General features: G+C 45.3%; 1 protein-coding gene across 9 annotated transcripts in view; it reads right to left on the reverse strand.

The window, feature by feature from the left end:
- Positions 1–13731, reverse strand: part of LRRK1 (leucine rich repeat kinase 1) — an 80616-nt gene that overhangs the window by 22244 nt on the left and 44641 nt on the right. For all 9 annotated transcript variants that reach the window (XR_011727920.1, XR_011727919.1, XR_011727916.1 and 6 more), the window contains exons 16-24: positions 13511–13683; positions 11581–11701; positions 11213–11372; positions 10279–10555; positions 7136–7307; positions 5599–5762; positions 4249–4388; positions 2911–3160; positions 1281–1447 (exon numbers count right to left, since the gene is read on the reverse strand). Coding sequence is in view for 3 of the 9 variants with exons in the window: in XM_071754210.1 (XP_071610311.1) it covers positions 1281–1447; positions 2911–3160; positions 4249–4388; positions 5599–5762; positions 7136–7307; positions 10279–10555; positions 11213–11372; positions 11581–11701; positions 13511–13683 (1624 nt within the window). In the remaining 6 variants the exon portion in view is untranslated. The remainder of the gene's footprint in view (positions 1–1280; positions 1448–2910; positions 3161–4248; positions 4389–5598; positions 5763–7135; positions 7308–10278; positions 10556–11212; positions 11373–11580; positions 11702–13510; positions 13684–13731) is intronic.

Raw genomic sequence — 13731 nt, forward strand, 5'->3', positions numbered from 1 at the left:
GGAAAGACCCTCCACAGTAATTGCCAGGGGACACCTCAGGCTGCTCAGGCAGGTCTGGTGTTTCCAAAGATTGTTTGTCACTGGGACAGCAGTTGGTGAACTCTGCAGCTCAGGGATTCACTGCACTGTTCCCTGACAAACAGGAGGAAAGTAGTGAGGCACTTTCCCCTTTCCTTTGCCCATGGACTGAGGCTGCTGGAAACTGGTGCTCGACAGCCAGCACGTGCAGAATGAGAGCCCATCCTTGCCTGGAGGAGATGGCAGGCTGGGAAAGATTTCAAATTCACTTTCTGTAGCTGCTGGCACAGATGGTGCAGGCAACTTATTCAGAGTTGTGGAGATCCACAAGTCTTCAGTGCTAAGTCAGGCAAATCCACACTTCCCAAATTGCTTGGTAACAGGAGATGAAATCCTGTCTCTCATCCCACTCAAGGGCTCTGCCTTGGCACCCTGAGTCCACCCATTGACCCACAGGACAGACACTTCCTGCAGTGCAATGGGGTGCATTAGAAAGGGTGTGGTTAGTAGGTCAAGAGAGGTTCTCCTCCCCCTCTATTCTGCATTGGTGAGGCTGCACCTGGAGTATTGTGTCCAGTTCTGGGCCCCTCAGTTCAAGAAGGACAGGGAAGTGCTTGAAAGAGTCCAGCGCAGAGCTACTGAGATGATTAAGGGAGTGGAACATCTCCCTTATGAGGAAAGGCTGAGGGAGCTGGGTCTCTTTAGTTTGGAGAAAAGGAGATTGAGGGGTGACCTCATCAATGTTTTCAAATATGTAAGGGGTGAGTGTCAGGGAGATGGAGTTAGGCTTTTCTCAGTGGTGACCAGTGATAGGACAAGGGGTAATGGGTGTAAATTGGAGCATAGGAGGTTCAAGTTGAATATCAGAAAAAATTTTTTTACTGTAAGGGTGACAGAGCCCTGGAACAGGCTGCCCAGGGGGGTTGTGGAGTCTCCTTCACTGGAGACATTCAAAACCCACCTGGACACGTTCCTAGGCGATGGACTCTAGGGGGCCCTGCTCTGGCAGGGGGGGTTGGACTAGATGATCTTTTGAGGTCCCTTCCAACCCCTAGGATTCTATGATTCTATGATTCATCATCATGAATGACTTTAAGATGCAGCCTCCTCCTCCATGGAAACACATCAAGTTTGCTATGTATTTCAAAGCTGTATTTAAACAGGTGTTGCCAGCACTTAGGAGAGCAGAAGGTCTTTGCTCATAGCTCAGGGAATCACAGGCTGCAAGAGCTGATTCCCAACGCCGACTTCGTGTACTGTACCTGCAGCTGAAGTGGGAGAACCCTTGAATTTTTTAATCTGAAATCTCTTCACAGCCACTGGCTTGCCTTGGTATCGTGCCCGATATATAACAGTCCCACTTCCACCCTGGCCAAGAACGTTGTTTTCATTTTCACTGCATTCCAGTTTGCTATTTTCCAGGAACAGTCTGCCAGAAAAAGAGATCGGGGGTTTTTAATTAACAGAAAAGTTTCAAAGCCACTGGAAATTCATGTTTTTAACGTGGTTTCCATTTTCACAAATCCCTAATAGCTTCTTTTTATCTGCTGAGAGGACTGGATCACCTGAACTACCTTGGTCATCTCAATGCACTCCAGGCTGGCTTAGGTAGGACAGGTTTCTTGTAGAAAGAAGTAACCTGGGCAAATAAGCAAAAAAGGCTTTTTCCTGCAGCAATTTATCCCACAAGAACCAAATAGATCTGGGAAGCATGTAAGCTCCTTTCCCAAGTAGGTTACACAGATCTTTTATATTTGTACCATTTATCTGTATTAACATTTTTTTTTTGCTTCATTTAGCTCCTGTTCCTCTTTTCTCTGCTGAGGCAGGACAAGATGTTTATGAACAGCCCCACGCTCCAAAATCTGATTATTTAAATCAGCTTACTGTTCCCAGGCTACAATTCATCATTTCCCTGCTCTTCCAGAGACTACTTCTACATCTGTTCACACTTCAAACATCCCCACTTGCCTTGCACCAGTTAAATAAATCTCCAGGAAGCAGCACTGCCAGGAGGGAGGTTGTGATGGGCTGATGGGGTGTTTGCCCAGAAAACCCTGTAAAATGACCCCAAGAAAGGAACAGGGGCCAGAGAGCAGAAAGCTCCAGCAGCAGCCAACAGGACACAGTCTGGTCTAGAGGTCCCATGGCTCTGCAATGGGCACAGAAAGCTCTGAGAGAGTGTGAAATGAAGGAGACATTGGTCTCCTGTCCTGCCTGCTGCCAGGAGGCCTCTTGCTCTCCACACCAAGTAATAAGGGGTATAAGACTCAACTCATCTGGGAATGCAGTTAAGCAGCTTAAAGCTTTGGCAGTGCTGCTGTGGGTAGGGAAGAGCTGTTTCAGCTGTTGAGGGCTGCCACAACACCACAGCCAGCAGCCCTCAGCCCAGCAGGAGCCTTGACTCCATGGGAATTCTCTATGGGTGTCTACAGAAACACCACACTCACCTACAGCCTCTCCAAAAGCAAAGGTGAGTTCAGTGCCATCCTGTGACACAGCAGCACTTCCTTTTGGTTTTGCCATATTGAAATCTCCTTCCTAGGATCCTGGGAAAACTCCAGCTACAGAAAGCTCTGGCCAGAGTATCAGTGCAGGGGAGCTGTGGCTTTAGGGACTTTGACAATTGCACCAGAGTGACCTGAAAGGATCCCCTGGAAGTAATGACTTCCAGGGTCAGGATGCAGTGATTGTCCAAGCAAGAGTGCTGACCACAAGGAGGGCAGTTTAGGGTGAATTTTCAGAGCAGGGCTTGAGAGGAGATGAATTTGTTTCCTGTGGTCAGTATGCTCCTCTAGCAGAGATGAAAAAAATATCCAAATGCATCCAAAAAATATCCAAATTACACTGGTACACTGCAACTTAACCAACAGCTATCAAATATAGCATTACCTGGCAGGAAAATCAGTCATGAAAAGCTCTGGGACCAGTTCTTGGAGAGAAACAGGGATGTCAGGGTGGTTAGGACATGTGATGTAGTCCAGTTCAATGGCAGTCAGCACACAGTCCTCCATGTTGAAGTACTGCACCTCCTCCACCTTCTCACCAGCCTCATTCTCCTCCAGCCTGGAAGCTGCACAGATGTGGCAGGGCACATACTGCTCCATCAGCAATGTCCCATCACTCTCAGTGGCTGTGAGTGCTTCAGAACAAGCAAATGGAGAGAAAACAACAAAACCCCCACAAAATGAGAAGGAACTCACACGTTCAAATGCTCACATCCAAGCTCCTCACACATTCAAATCTCTACAGTCACTACGTGGGCCACTGGCTGAACATGGTCACATGAAAGCAGCAGTTAATTCCAGGGTTATCAACTGGAATAAGAAAATAGTTTTTTGCAAATTATGGCAGGGACAGGACTGAGGAGACAGGAGTGCTGGCATAACTTGACAGCTACTCTGCTCTGGTCACATGGGCTTGTGAAGAAAATGGATTCAGGACCAGTAGAAACGAGAAGTATCTGAATAAAGCCTTGGAGAGAACCTTCTACTTAGTGGGTGAACTGCAGAGAGGTATCCATGCATATGCAGGGAAATAAAATAATCTTTTATCTTCATAACACACAGAACACAAATATGTGAGAGGTCACAACTGCTTCCTCCAGAAAGCCTCCAATTAAGAGATTTTTGGCACTGCTTTCTAGACCAGTGTGGGACAACAAAGAAAACTTCAGATTTTGTTTTGGTTTTAAACAAAGTGTATTAGGGTTGCAAACAGCTCACTGGGTAACAGCAGGATCTGTGCTGGGCAGAGGAAAAACAACTGCTGGAGTCAAGGAAGTTACCTTGGCACAGAGGCTTTGGTATCATATTCACTCATGCCTCTCACATCACAATTTTACAAATTATAGGGTGTTAGAAATGGTGGGCAAATGCTGATCCCAGCTGCTGCCAAAATGAGTTCTGTCATCATGGGAGAGTGCCAAATAGGTTGGGCTAAATCCTGTCCCTGCTTTGAGGACTGGAACAATCTCTGAACTCCTGTTTGAACTGTCATATTTCACCCCTGCTTGCTGGGACTGATGCAAGACACCATGTCCAGGCCAAGCTGCACAGGCAAAGAATCTTGATCTGTCTGCAGACACCTGCTTTCCTTGAACTTTATTGACTGACAGTGCCTGAGGGGTCTTCAATGAACACAAAATATTTTGCACCTGGAGAGCTCTGCCAAAGAACCTTCTGTTAAAAAGACACCAAACTGCAGAGAAAATTACACTAGTTCTCTTACCAGGAAACCACTGGTCTATCAGAGAGTTGACATGATCTGTGATGAAAGCCATTGCTGAAAAGTCTCTCACTTCTGACTGGCAAATGATTTTAATTCCACCACTTTTTTTCTTCTTCCAGTTCACATCAGAAGACTCAACGCTGTGTAAGAAAGAGAAAAGACAGACCCATGAAGCTTTTGTGGGGTACCAGGGTCAACAAACTTTCTTTCTCACAGGAAATCTGATTTACATCATAACACGTAGCTCATAAATCATCAAAAATAAAAAGCCATCTAGCTTTGAGGATGATTTTCAGTTCAGTCTGTTCTGCAAATGACTTTCAGAAGAGAATTATTACACAGAAATGCTGGTTGCTGATAATGGGTAAATGCTACAGAAGGTTAGACCCAGAGAAAACTCTGATGTAAGTGAAGTGAGTATGATGGAGAGCTCTGACAGAAATACCACATATAGAATGATGGAGGGTTAGGAGTGTTAAAAATCAGTAATAAAACTCCACTGGCATAATTATAAAAATGATAATTCCAAAAACTGTTTGGAAAAGATCAGGGACATAACAATTTTGGTGCAATTCCCATCAAAAAACCCCAGAAAGCTTTAATAAAAAGAGCTGCATTCTGTCACTCCCTGAAATACATGTGGAGGTATGACCATCACCATGGTCCAGAATTAAGCATTCCAGCCTGTGCTGATGAATTCCATTTCCTGATTTCTGATGAACACAGAAAAGTCACTGTGTCCTTCTGGTCTCCAACCATGCAGCAGCACCCACAGATGCCTCCTGTCTTGCCAGGGATTGGAAGAGCAAATGCATCTACAGATACTACAAAGGTGAAAGTCTTAAATGTCTGCCTACTCACTGTGCTTGTGAAAGAACATGGACAGCAGGTTTTCTCCAGGCTTGTAGCCAGCAGGCATTCTGTTTTGGCCAGCTTAAACAAGCTGTCCATAGTCCCTGTTAGCACAGAGGCACCTCCATTGATCTGGATTGCTGCCACACAGAGGTGAAGTATTTGGAAAACTCACTGTCATAAGGAAATCTTTGCATGTGAAAATGCATGATTTCATGCTGGTAAGGAGTTCTGCTCAGATATTGCTTCCTTGTTTTAAGGCCTCTTTAAATTTGTGGCTGCAATAACACATCAGGTTGACATATTCAGCACTGCAGTTACTCATCAGATTTGTCACCAGCTGTCACCAGGTGAGTTATGTCTATTAGAAGAACCTCCTCTTCTACTGGTGAGTGAGCACAAAGCATGAGTCAGGCCCATCCATCTCCATTCAGATGATGTCTTTCATACACTCTATTAGTCCCCTGTCAGGCATGCTGCATTACAAACACAAATTACCTAAGATAGCCTCCATCAAAGGTAACGAACAGACCTTCCTGCCAGTAAACAGTGTGAGTCCTTTTGACTCGGAACGTGCTGCAGCGGTTCCTTTGGGTGCCTGTGAAGCTGTAGATGGTCACCTTTTTGTTTCTCGTCTTGGTGTTCTTCTTGTTTTCAAAAAGCTGAAAGAAGCAGAAAAGCAGGAGAGTCGTTAAATTTCTCACGAGGTTGTTGTTTTAATTGAGCAACAAGGTTAAAGAGTTGCTTTTGCTCATAGGAAAATTTTGCCATGGAATGAAAACAGATGCAGTAGAAGTCAGTTTTGCAGCAATGGAAATATTTTTCAGGCCACTCAAAAAGGAAGAATTTTGTATCAGTGAGCAAAGTTCTATAACTCTGACATCCGTTGTCTGAATTCAGCATTTCCAAGTGTCTTATAAACCTAAAGAAGAGCTCAGTGTTCCAGTGAATGCTGAAGTCTGGCCTCAATGGAGGGAGTTCACCTTTCCACCTGTTTCAGTGGGAGAAAGGTGGCTCTTCTCCAAGACACTTCAAGCCAGCACTTACAGCAAAATGTATTTGTGTTTTAAACTTAAAGACTTAATCCACTGTACCCAATGCTCCAACACATATTTGTCTGCAGACAGGCCTGACACCTGGGATCCTTTCCACTCACTTCAGTGAGGACTGGATGAGGGCCCTAGCAAAGGTGCTCTAGGTTTATGTAGCACCCATGAGGATGGAAGCAAAGGGTTGCCAAGGACAGCCCGTTAAAATGAGTAAAATTATTACATGGTTTGAGAAGCCTGGAGCACAGAGGACCTTAGAAAAACAACTCTCATGTTTTCCATGTTCTGTCCATCAATGACAAAACACAGTTGAAGTGGACAGCTGTTAGGAAGATACCACAGTAGTATTAAAATATTTTTCAGGTATTTATCATGGTTTCCAGCAGAGTTACGTTTTCAGCTATAAACTGCTGCAACAACATGTCTGTAGCATCAAAATTCACTTAGCTTTCAGAACCTTACAAACACTCCTCTAACGACACACATTACCACTTGCACTAATAGGGTGCCTGCTCAAACTCATTATCCCATTAAGGTAACAGTCCTGTAATTTCCTTCTCATTTAAATTCAGATAGATTCAGATAGCTGGCTTTAGTGGAGCTATTCCAGATCTCTACTGGCAGAGGAGCTGAACAGAGTCTGGCCCAGTGAAACAGTCGTGGACAAGAGCTGCAGACAGAGCTCCAATTACTTGTAATTGGAAGATGCTGGAGGTAGGGAGACCTTCCAGGGGATCATGTTAAAAAGAGCCTGTGGAGAACACAGGCTTTCTCTCCTAGTGCCAATCTATTGTTCTCAGTGATGCCTACTGTGAAAAGAGACTCAGATTTTGATTGCAGAGTCTCATCTCTTCCTATTTACTCAAAACAGCATCAGTGAAGTCAGTGAGTGAAGCGAGCTGGATGTGAAGAGACATCCACGCACACTCAGCCTCAACAACAGCTTCAGCTGTCTTCTGCTTGCAAACAGATAAATAATCACCTACCTGAAGGTCCATCTCTGCCAGGCTAATCAACATTCGGGCTATGAATCTTTGCCAAAAGCCAACTGGGACAAAACTCATCTTGAAGACCCTTTGGACTGTGTTTGTGGTCTGGTGGCAGAGCCCATGGATATCTAGTGCTGGCTTGGTAGGAAGCAGATGAGGAAGGAGGTAGCTGCAAACACATCAAAATCAACAGCTCAAATTTTAGTTACAGCTTGTAACAGTGAGTAGATTGTTACTGGATAATAAGGCAATTCAGTCTCCAAAGAGATTTTTTAATGGCACAGCCTACTGCATATAAAAAAGCTTTTAGACTAAAGGTGCTGCAGCAATACATGCAGAAATTCATTTACACTGTGGAAGCAAGTAGAAGCAAAACAGACATTACATAATCCAGCCAGGGCAATTGGAGAGGGCTAAAATTGCTGTAATGAGCATGACATTGGTGTAACAACCAATTAAATGCATTAAAACATAGGAGTCATTAGAGCAACTGTGATGTCGGGACTCATTTTTTGGTATCTTTGCTTACTACCAGAGCTGAGTAATAAAGAATTACAGCTGTGCTCCTACATGGAACAGAAGATAAAAATGCAAAAACAACCTACAGAAGCTCAGCTTCGGGAAGCCCAGAAGGTGGGGAAAGGAGGTGTCATGGGAGGTAGCAATGAGGCAGTTACAGGTTGAGGGCACTGCTCCAGCTCTGACCCCAGTCCCAGAAGGAGAACATCTCATGGGTCAACATAAAAGGGTTTCCTGCTGCACCAATGATGGACTCCCACATCCCTGACAACCTCCTGGGGCAAGAGCTCACTCTGCCAGACTGATGCCAGCAGAGATTTGACCTATCTCCCTCACTCTCCTCCTGCAATCAGGTTATTAAGGTTCTTTGTCCAAGTGTGGAAGAGAACCAAGTGCTCCCTGAGTCTGCCCACTCAGCAGTAACAGAGCTCTGCTGGTGCAGAGGACCACAAAGTTTTCAAGTTATTTGCAGTAAACTTAAGAGTATTCATCTGTCCTGATCTTTGGGAAGCAAAAAGCTTTTGGAAGACCAGAACTGTTCTGAAAAGTATGAGCTTATGGCTTTTAATGTCTGCCAGCAAAAAATCTTTTGACAGTGATAATCTTCTGTACCAGATACATTCCAAGATGCCTTTATGATCAAAACCCTTACTTGCTTGTAAGCAGAAACACTGCTGTTTTATCAGCACTGACCCTGAGAAAATGTGTTGGCATCTGGGGCTTATCACTGAAGGGCATAATGACAGCAATGAGGCAAATGGCCAAGGGATTGACCAAAATAACAGTGGCAGGGACCAGACACACAACTAGAACCAATGCTGGGTTCAAATCCAATGCTTTAAGCCTATCAAATTTACTCTCTAGCAGCTGCAGTATTCTGTAAAACCTGAAATATCAGCTCAGAAAAAACAGCCACCACTAGACAACAGCTCTCTCCATATGTCACAGTCCATAACATCTCCTGACATTTTACAGGATTGAATTATCCGTTCCCTGGAACAGCTTTGGAATGTAAAACTGATCAAAGTTTCTCTTTACTTAAAAATTACAATAGGAATGGTCACATTTTCAACCCTATTTTAACAAGCAGAACAACATTAAATTACATGCACCTTAGGCAGAAAAATGAAGTGCATCAAGCTAAGTTATTGCTCTATGAAGATGGATGCATCAGATGATGGCCAATTCACTTTCTTCAGCATAGCCAAGAAAGGGTCCAGAAGTATGAAGTGGCCAGCAAGGCCCTGCTGGACCACAGCTATATAGTGGATTATAATACAGATGGTGATTTGATGCTCCTGAACACCAGCCAATGCAAATTCTGAAAATATGTGAAACATGCCCCCATCCACCCTTTCAGAACAGAAACTGGCAGCTGCTTTCTCTCCTGACTGCACAGAAATCCTATCTGGCAATCTAGACAATAATTGCAGAAGCACAGTAACAAATAACTTCTCTGTGTCTGGCTAGTACATTAAATTAATCCAACCTGCTACAGCTACAGCCCATGAGTGGAAAGAATATTCTGGTGATGTGGCTTGGATGGCTCTGGCAGACACTGAGAAAGCAGTTTCCTTGTTTCCGAAGCACAGACAATGTAATTGCCTTGGAGAAAAATGGCAGATAGTAACAAGGAGTCCAAAAGGCATTTTGCACTCAGCAGAAACATTGCTGCTTTATCTGTGTTAAGCCTGAGAAAATTTGTTGGCATCCGGGACTGGATAAGTGACAGGCATAATGACAGCTCAGAGAATGCTGCACTTGTGCTGGCATTCAGAGCTCCCCAGAGGCTCAGGGCCATGCAGCAGGGCTGTCCTGGAAGGGCAAGGAAGTGAAATGCTAATGCCACAGCCAAAGTGCAACATAAACTATGGCTGCACCGTGAAGGCAACAAGAGGCTGTCACCAAGCAGATGGGAGAGAGAAAAAGAGCAGGGAACTCTGCCCAGAGGAAAAGAGATCGGGGGGCAGAGGGGAGGAGGACTCATTAACATTTAAAGAGAATGAGGTTTCCTAGGCCGTTTGGAGGAGATCTATTGATCAACACCTATTGAGGCTAAAAATGAAGAAAATCACATTGCTGCTGAAGCAAGGCTTCCCTCATTTCAGTAGGAACAAAAATAGGCCTGCACTGGAGCTGGTGTTACTATTGATTATTCACATTTTTCTGCCACACTCTGGAGCAAGGAGTTTTCACTGGAAACAGATGACTCCAGCCCATTTATATTTCAGGCCCAGCAGCCCTGAGCCTCACATCCTCTCTCGGCTGCAGCTGTGCCAGCTGAGAGCTTACAGCTTCCACCTGCTCACTGCCACATCCCTGGCAGTGTCACTGTCCCTCCCTGCTGGTGGCTGAGCCTGTCACCAGCCTCAGTGCACTGAGTGGACAAAGATCTGCTTTGGAAAGTTTTCAAACTGGGTTGTTTGGTCCAAAGGGTGCTCAGGCCAGGAAATAAAGCTCAGATGGTTGGGTGCCTTTCATTACACTGTTTAACACATGCAAATACTGTCTCATAGTAAGATCCCTGTCAAGACAACTGCTTATAGTGACAAAGCCTGTTTATATCTGCTGATTAAATGGTCATTTTTCTCCAGCCTGCCTAAGCCTCTCTATCAACATACCTGTTATTGGCCACAGGCAGTGCAATTTCAAACTTGGCCAAGAACTGGAAGTACTGCTCTTCAGTTTGCTCAGTGAAGCCTGTTCCAACCAGAAGCATCCTGAGATCCTCTGCTCTGATGACTCCATTCTTAGCTACAGACTTGGAGCTCTTGATGTTGAAAATCCTCTGGAGACATTCTGAGAGCCAGACAGGGTCAAGGAAGTAGAGGTTTCTCAGGCCATGGCTCGTGTCTGGGAAGTGGAGCAGTGTACCCGTTTCTATGAGAAAATTAATTGCTGCAAAAACCAAGAAGAACTGAAGATCAGCAATGGATCAACACTAGGAAACCACAGTGCAGATGAGTAAGATGGTGAGGCAGTCTGTGGAGTTTTATGCATACCAGATATAGCCAGCACCCAGCCAAGCCAAGAGATGAACATTTATCTGAGGAGTGCTGCTCTCTGGTACTCTATTTGTAAAACCCACATCTCACTGCTTGACAGTGTTCCTGTCCCCATCACACCTCCCTCCTGCCCTCCTCCTGCCAGCCTCACTGGGATGGGCTCTCCCTGGCTCCTGCAGAGGAAAGCCTTTGTGAAGATCACAGGATTGGGGCTCTATAAAGAAGACAGCCTTCCAGCTGTGGCAACCCTCGTTCTTCACAGAGCAGAAATAAAATTAGACAAAGCTTGTTTAAAAAAAAAAATAATTAAAAATTAGTAGCTTCAGACCATCCTAGAAACTCCCCAGGTCTCTCCTCAAGGCTTCATGACTAATTTTATATCTCATCAATTTCCACACTGACCTCTACACAGACGTAGACCAATGTCTGAATTTTTTTTTTTGCATAGCAGTTAACATAGCTTTTTTTTCCCCCCCCATTTTCATTATTCATGGAATATTTCAATTAGTCACACACACTGATTCACAATCAACAGATTGCTCTGACTTACCAGTTTGCAAGTCTTCATAGTCTTTGATATCATTTCCAGGTGTTTGCTCAATCATCATTTCTATTTGTCTGTCTGTTAAATACTGCACATCATCATTCTGACTCCTTCTGTGCTGTTCTGCAAGGACAGCTTCTTGAAGACTAAGGTAACTTCTTGGTATCTGAAAGCCACAAGAGAAAAATAGCAGGATCAGTCATCTCCCTTTTCCTGGGATTTAACAGTGCTGCCTCTTCCCAAAGCCCGATAGCCGCCTTACATACCTCATATGCCCTCTGCATCAACTCCTGAAGTTCACCACCCACTACAATCCCAAGCCCCTAAAAAGCCCCCCTTTGGTAAGGATCACCACTAGGAAGCACAGTTCTCACCAATCTCCCTGCAAGTTTCTGTGAGCAAATGGAGCTGCCAACATCCTTCATGTTGCAAGTGACATGAAAAATCAGCTGCCGGAGTCCATCGAGGCCTTCCAGAGTCTTACATGAGAGCTCACTGCAAAAGTCATGCAAGGGTAAAGATTATCAAACCTTATCAGCACCCTGGCTTCCTTTCCTGGTTCACTTTCTTTTATCAGGGATTTTAAATTTCCTGTGTTGGGTGAAGGGGAGGAGGGCTGGCAGTGAGCAGTTTTAGCTTTGGAAGAAAATACAAAGAATCCTGGAACAGATACATTGGGTCAACATCTGCTTTCCATGCTTCATTCTCAGTGCCCTGCTCTTCTGTCCCCTCTGCACCATGACCTCTGGGGACCTCCCTGGTGGACTGACCAAAATCAACCCCATCTTGCCCTTCAGTGCTGCCTGGAAGGGACAGCAGGAAGGAGGAAACCACTGTGCTCTGGCAGCCACTGGAGATGAGTCCAGCTCTCCCAACCTCAGATCAAAGAGGAAGGATGATGACTACCAGACACCTTTTCCCACCCTCATTCCGGCCCTTGTTCAGCTGGATCCTGTGATCTGGGAATTGATGCTGAGATCTAAAAGCTGGCCTTCATCATCTCCTCAACAGCTTCAAACCCTGCTCTCTCCAGCTCCTACTATTTTTGGTCTTTTTGTGGGCCGGATAAGAATGGTTCTCTTCCACTTTCCTCAACAAAGGCTCTTTCTAACTGATCCTACACATGTTCCCGTGACAGACAGAAAATCATTTTCTGAAGAAATATGCTTTAATCTTAAACCACAGTCATCAGTGCACTCACTGGGATGGTGGAGACCAGCACTGATAAAAGCACCCTAGGGCTCACCCACATGAGGCTTTCACAACACCCACTCCTCTGGCTGCCTGGAGCACTGCTCAGAGGAGCCCCATCCAGGTGGGGTGGGAGGAGGTAAGAAATCAGGAAGAGCTCTGACAGGAAGGAAATGCAGGGGCAAAAAAAGGTGAATAATTGGAACATGAGGGTTGCAGGGCAAGGTGAAAGAAAATCCCCTTGAGAAAGAATGATTCAGGTAATGATAGGATGCACTATGGTGATGAGGATTGAGAAGACCAAAGCACAAAGCTTCCTATTTTTAAACTGTGAGTCAGGATCCCTGGTTGTCCTCCTGAAAGGAAAGAGCCAGCTGACACAGAGCCTGCATCTGCAGAACAGAGTGTGGGAGGTCTCCTCATGACCTTGCCAGGCAGCAGATACAAAGTCCTGGGGACATCACAGTGTCCTTCTGTACCTGCCAGCCACTACCTGCCCTTGTCCCAGGCACTGGCCATTTCCCACTGGTTGCTGCCAGGCTGCTCATCCATGTCCCTTAGTTAACAGACCTGCTTCTTTCCCAACCAGAAGCCTCCTCCCTCCAAGGAATCCTCCAGACTGCACTTCCCCTCCATTACCACACCTGGAGAACCTAGATGGCACAGGTTTAGACTGCTAGGGAGGCTGACCCCCTCCTCACCCTGCCAACACTGCCAAGTGAGCTGTGTTCTCACATCAGGGACAAGAGGTTTCCATCAGCCCCACAGCACCCACCTGTAACAGTCACGCTCTCAAGCTTTGCAAAATTAATTACTCAATCTTCTCTCCTCATGACTAATAAACTGCATCACCATTTAATGGTGAGAAACCTGAGTGGAGCAGGAGCAGTAAAACAGACCGGCCAAGGTCATGACTTTGGAGCTTGCAGCTCTCAGACCCCTGAGCAACACTGAACTTCTCTCTGATTAAATTCCATTATCTCTGTCAAAAATAGAATGCAATACTGATGAGTCCTTAAATCAGTTCCGTTGCCAAGGAGATCAAGCATTACAAAATCATCTAAAGTGACATAAAATAGAGTGACTGAGCTTCCTAAAGGCACAAATACTTACTGCAGGTGCTTGAATGTGATATCTGGGAAGCCAGTTGCCCTGGATCCAGAGGGAGACCGACAGAGAGCCAAGACGTACGCCCGCAGCGTCGCGATCCTCTCAACGCGGAATTTTGTTTCAATTAAATCAAGGTGTGTTCCTACCACTAACACCACTGAATTTGGAGCTTTGGCCTGTAAGAGAAAACATTGACAATGCCCTCATCCAGTTTATGTAGTGGT

The sequence above is a fragment of the Heliangelus exortis genome, chromosome 11, assembly GCF_036169615.1.
Source record: "Heliangelus exortis chromosome 11, bHelExo1.hap1, whole genome shotgun sequence".
Lineage (NCBI taxonomy): Eukaryota > Metazoa > Chordata > Aves > Apodiformes > Trochilidae > Heliangelus > Heliangelus exortis.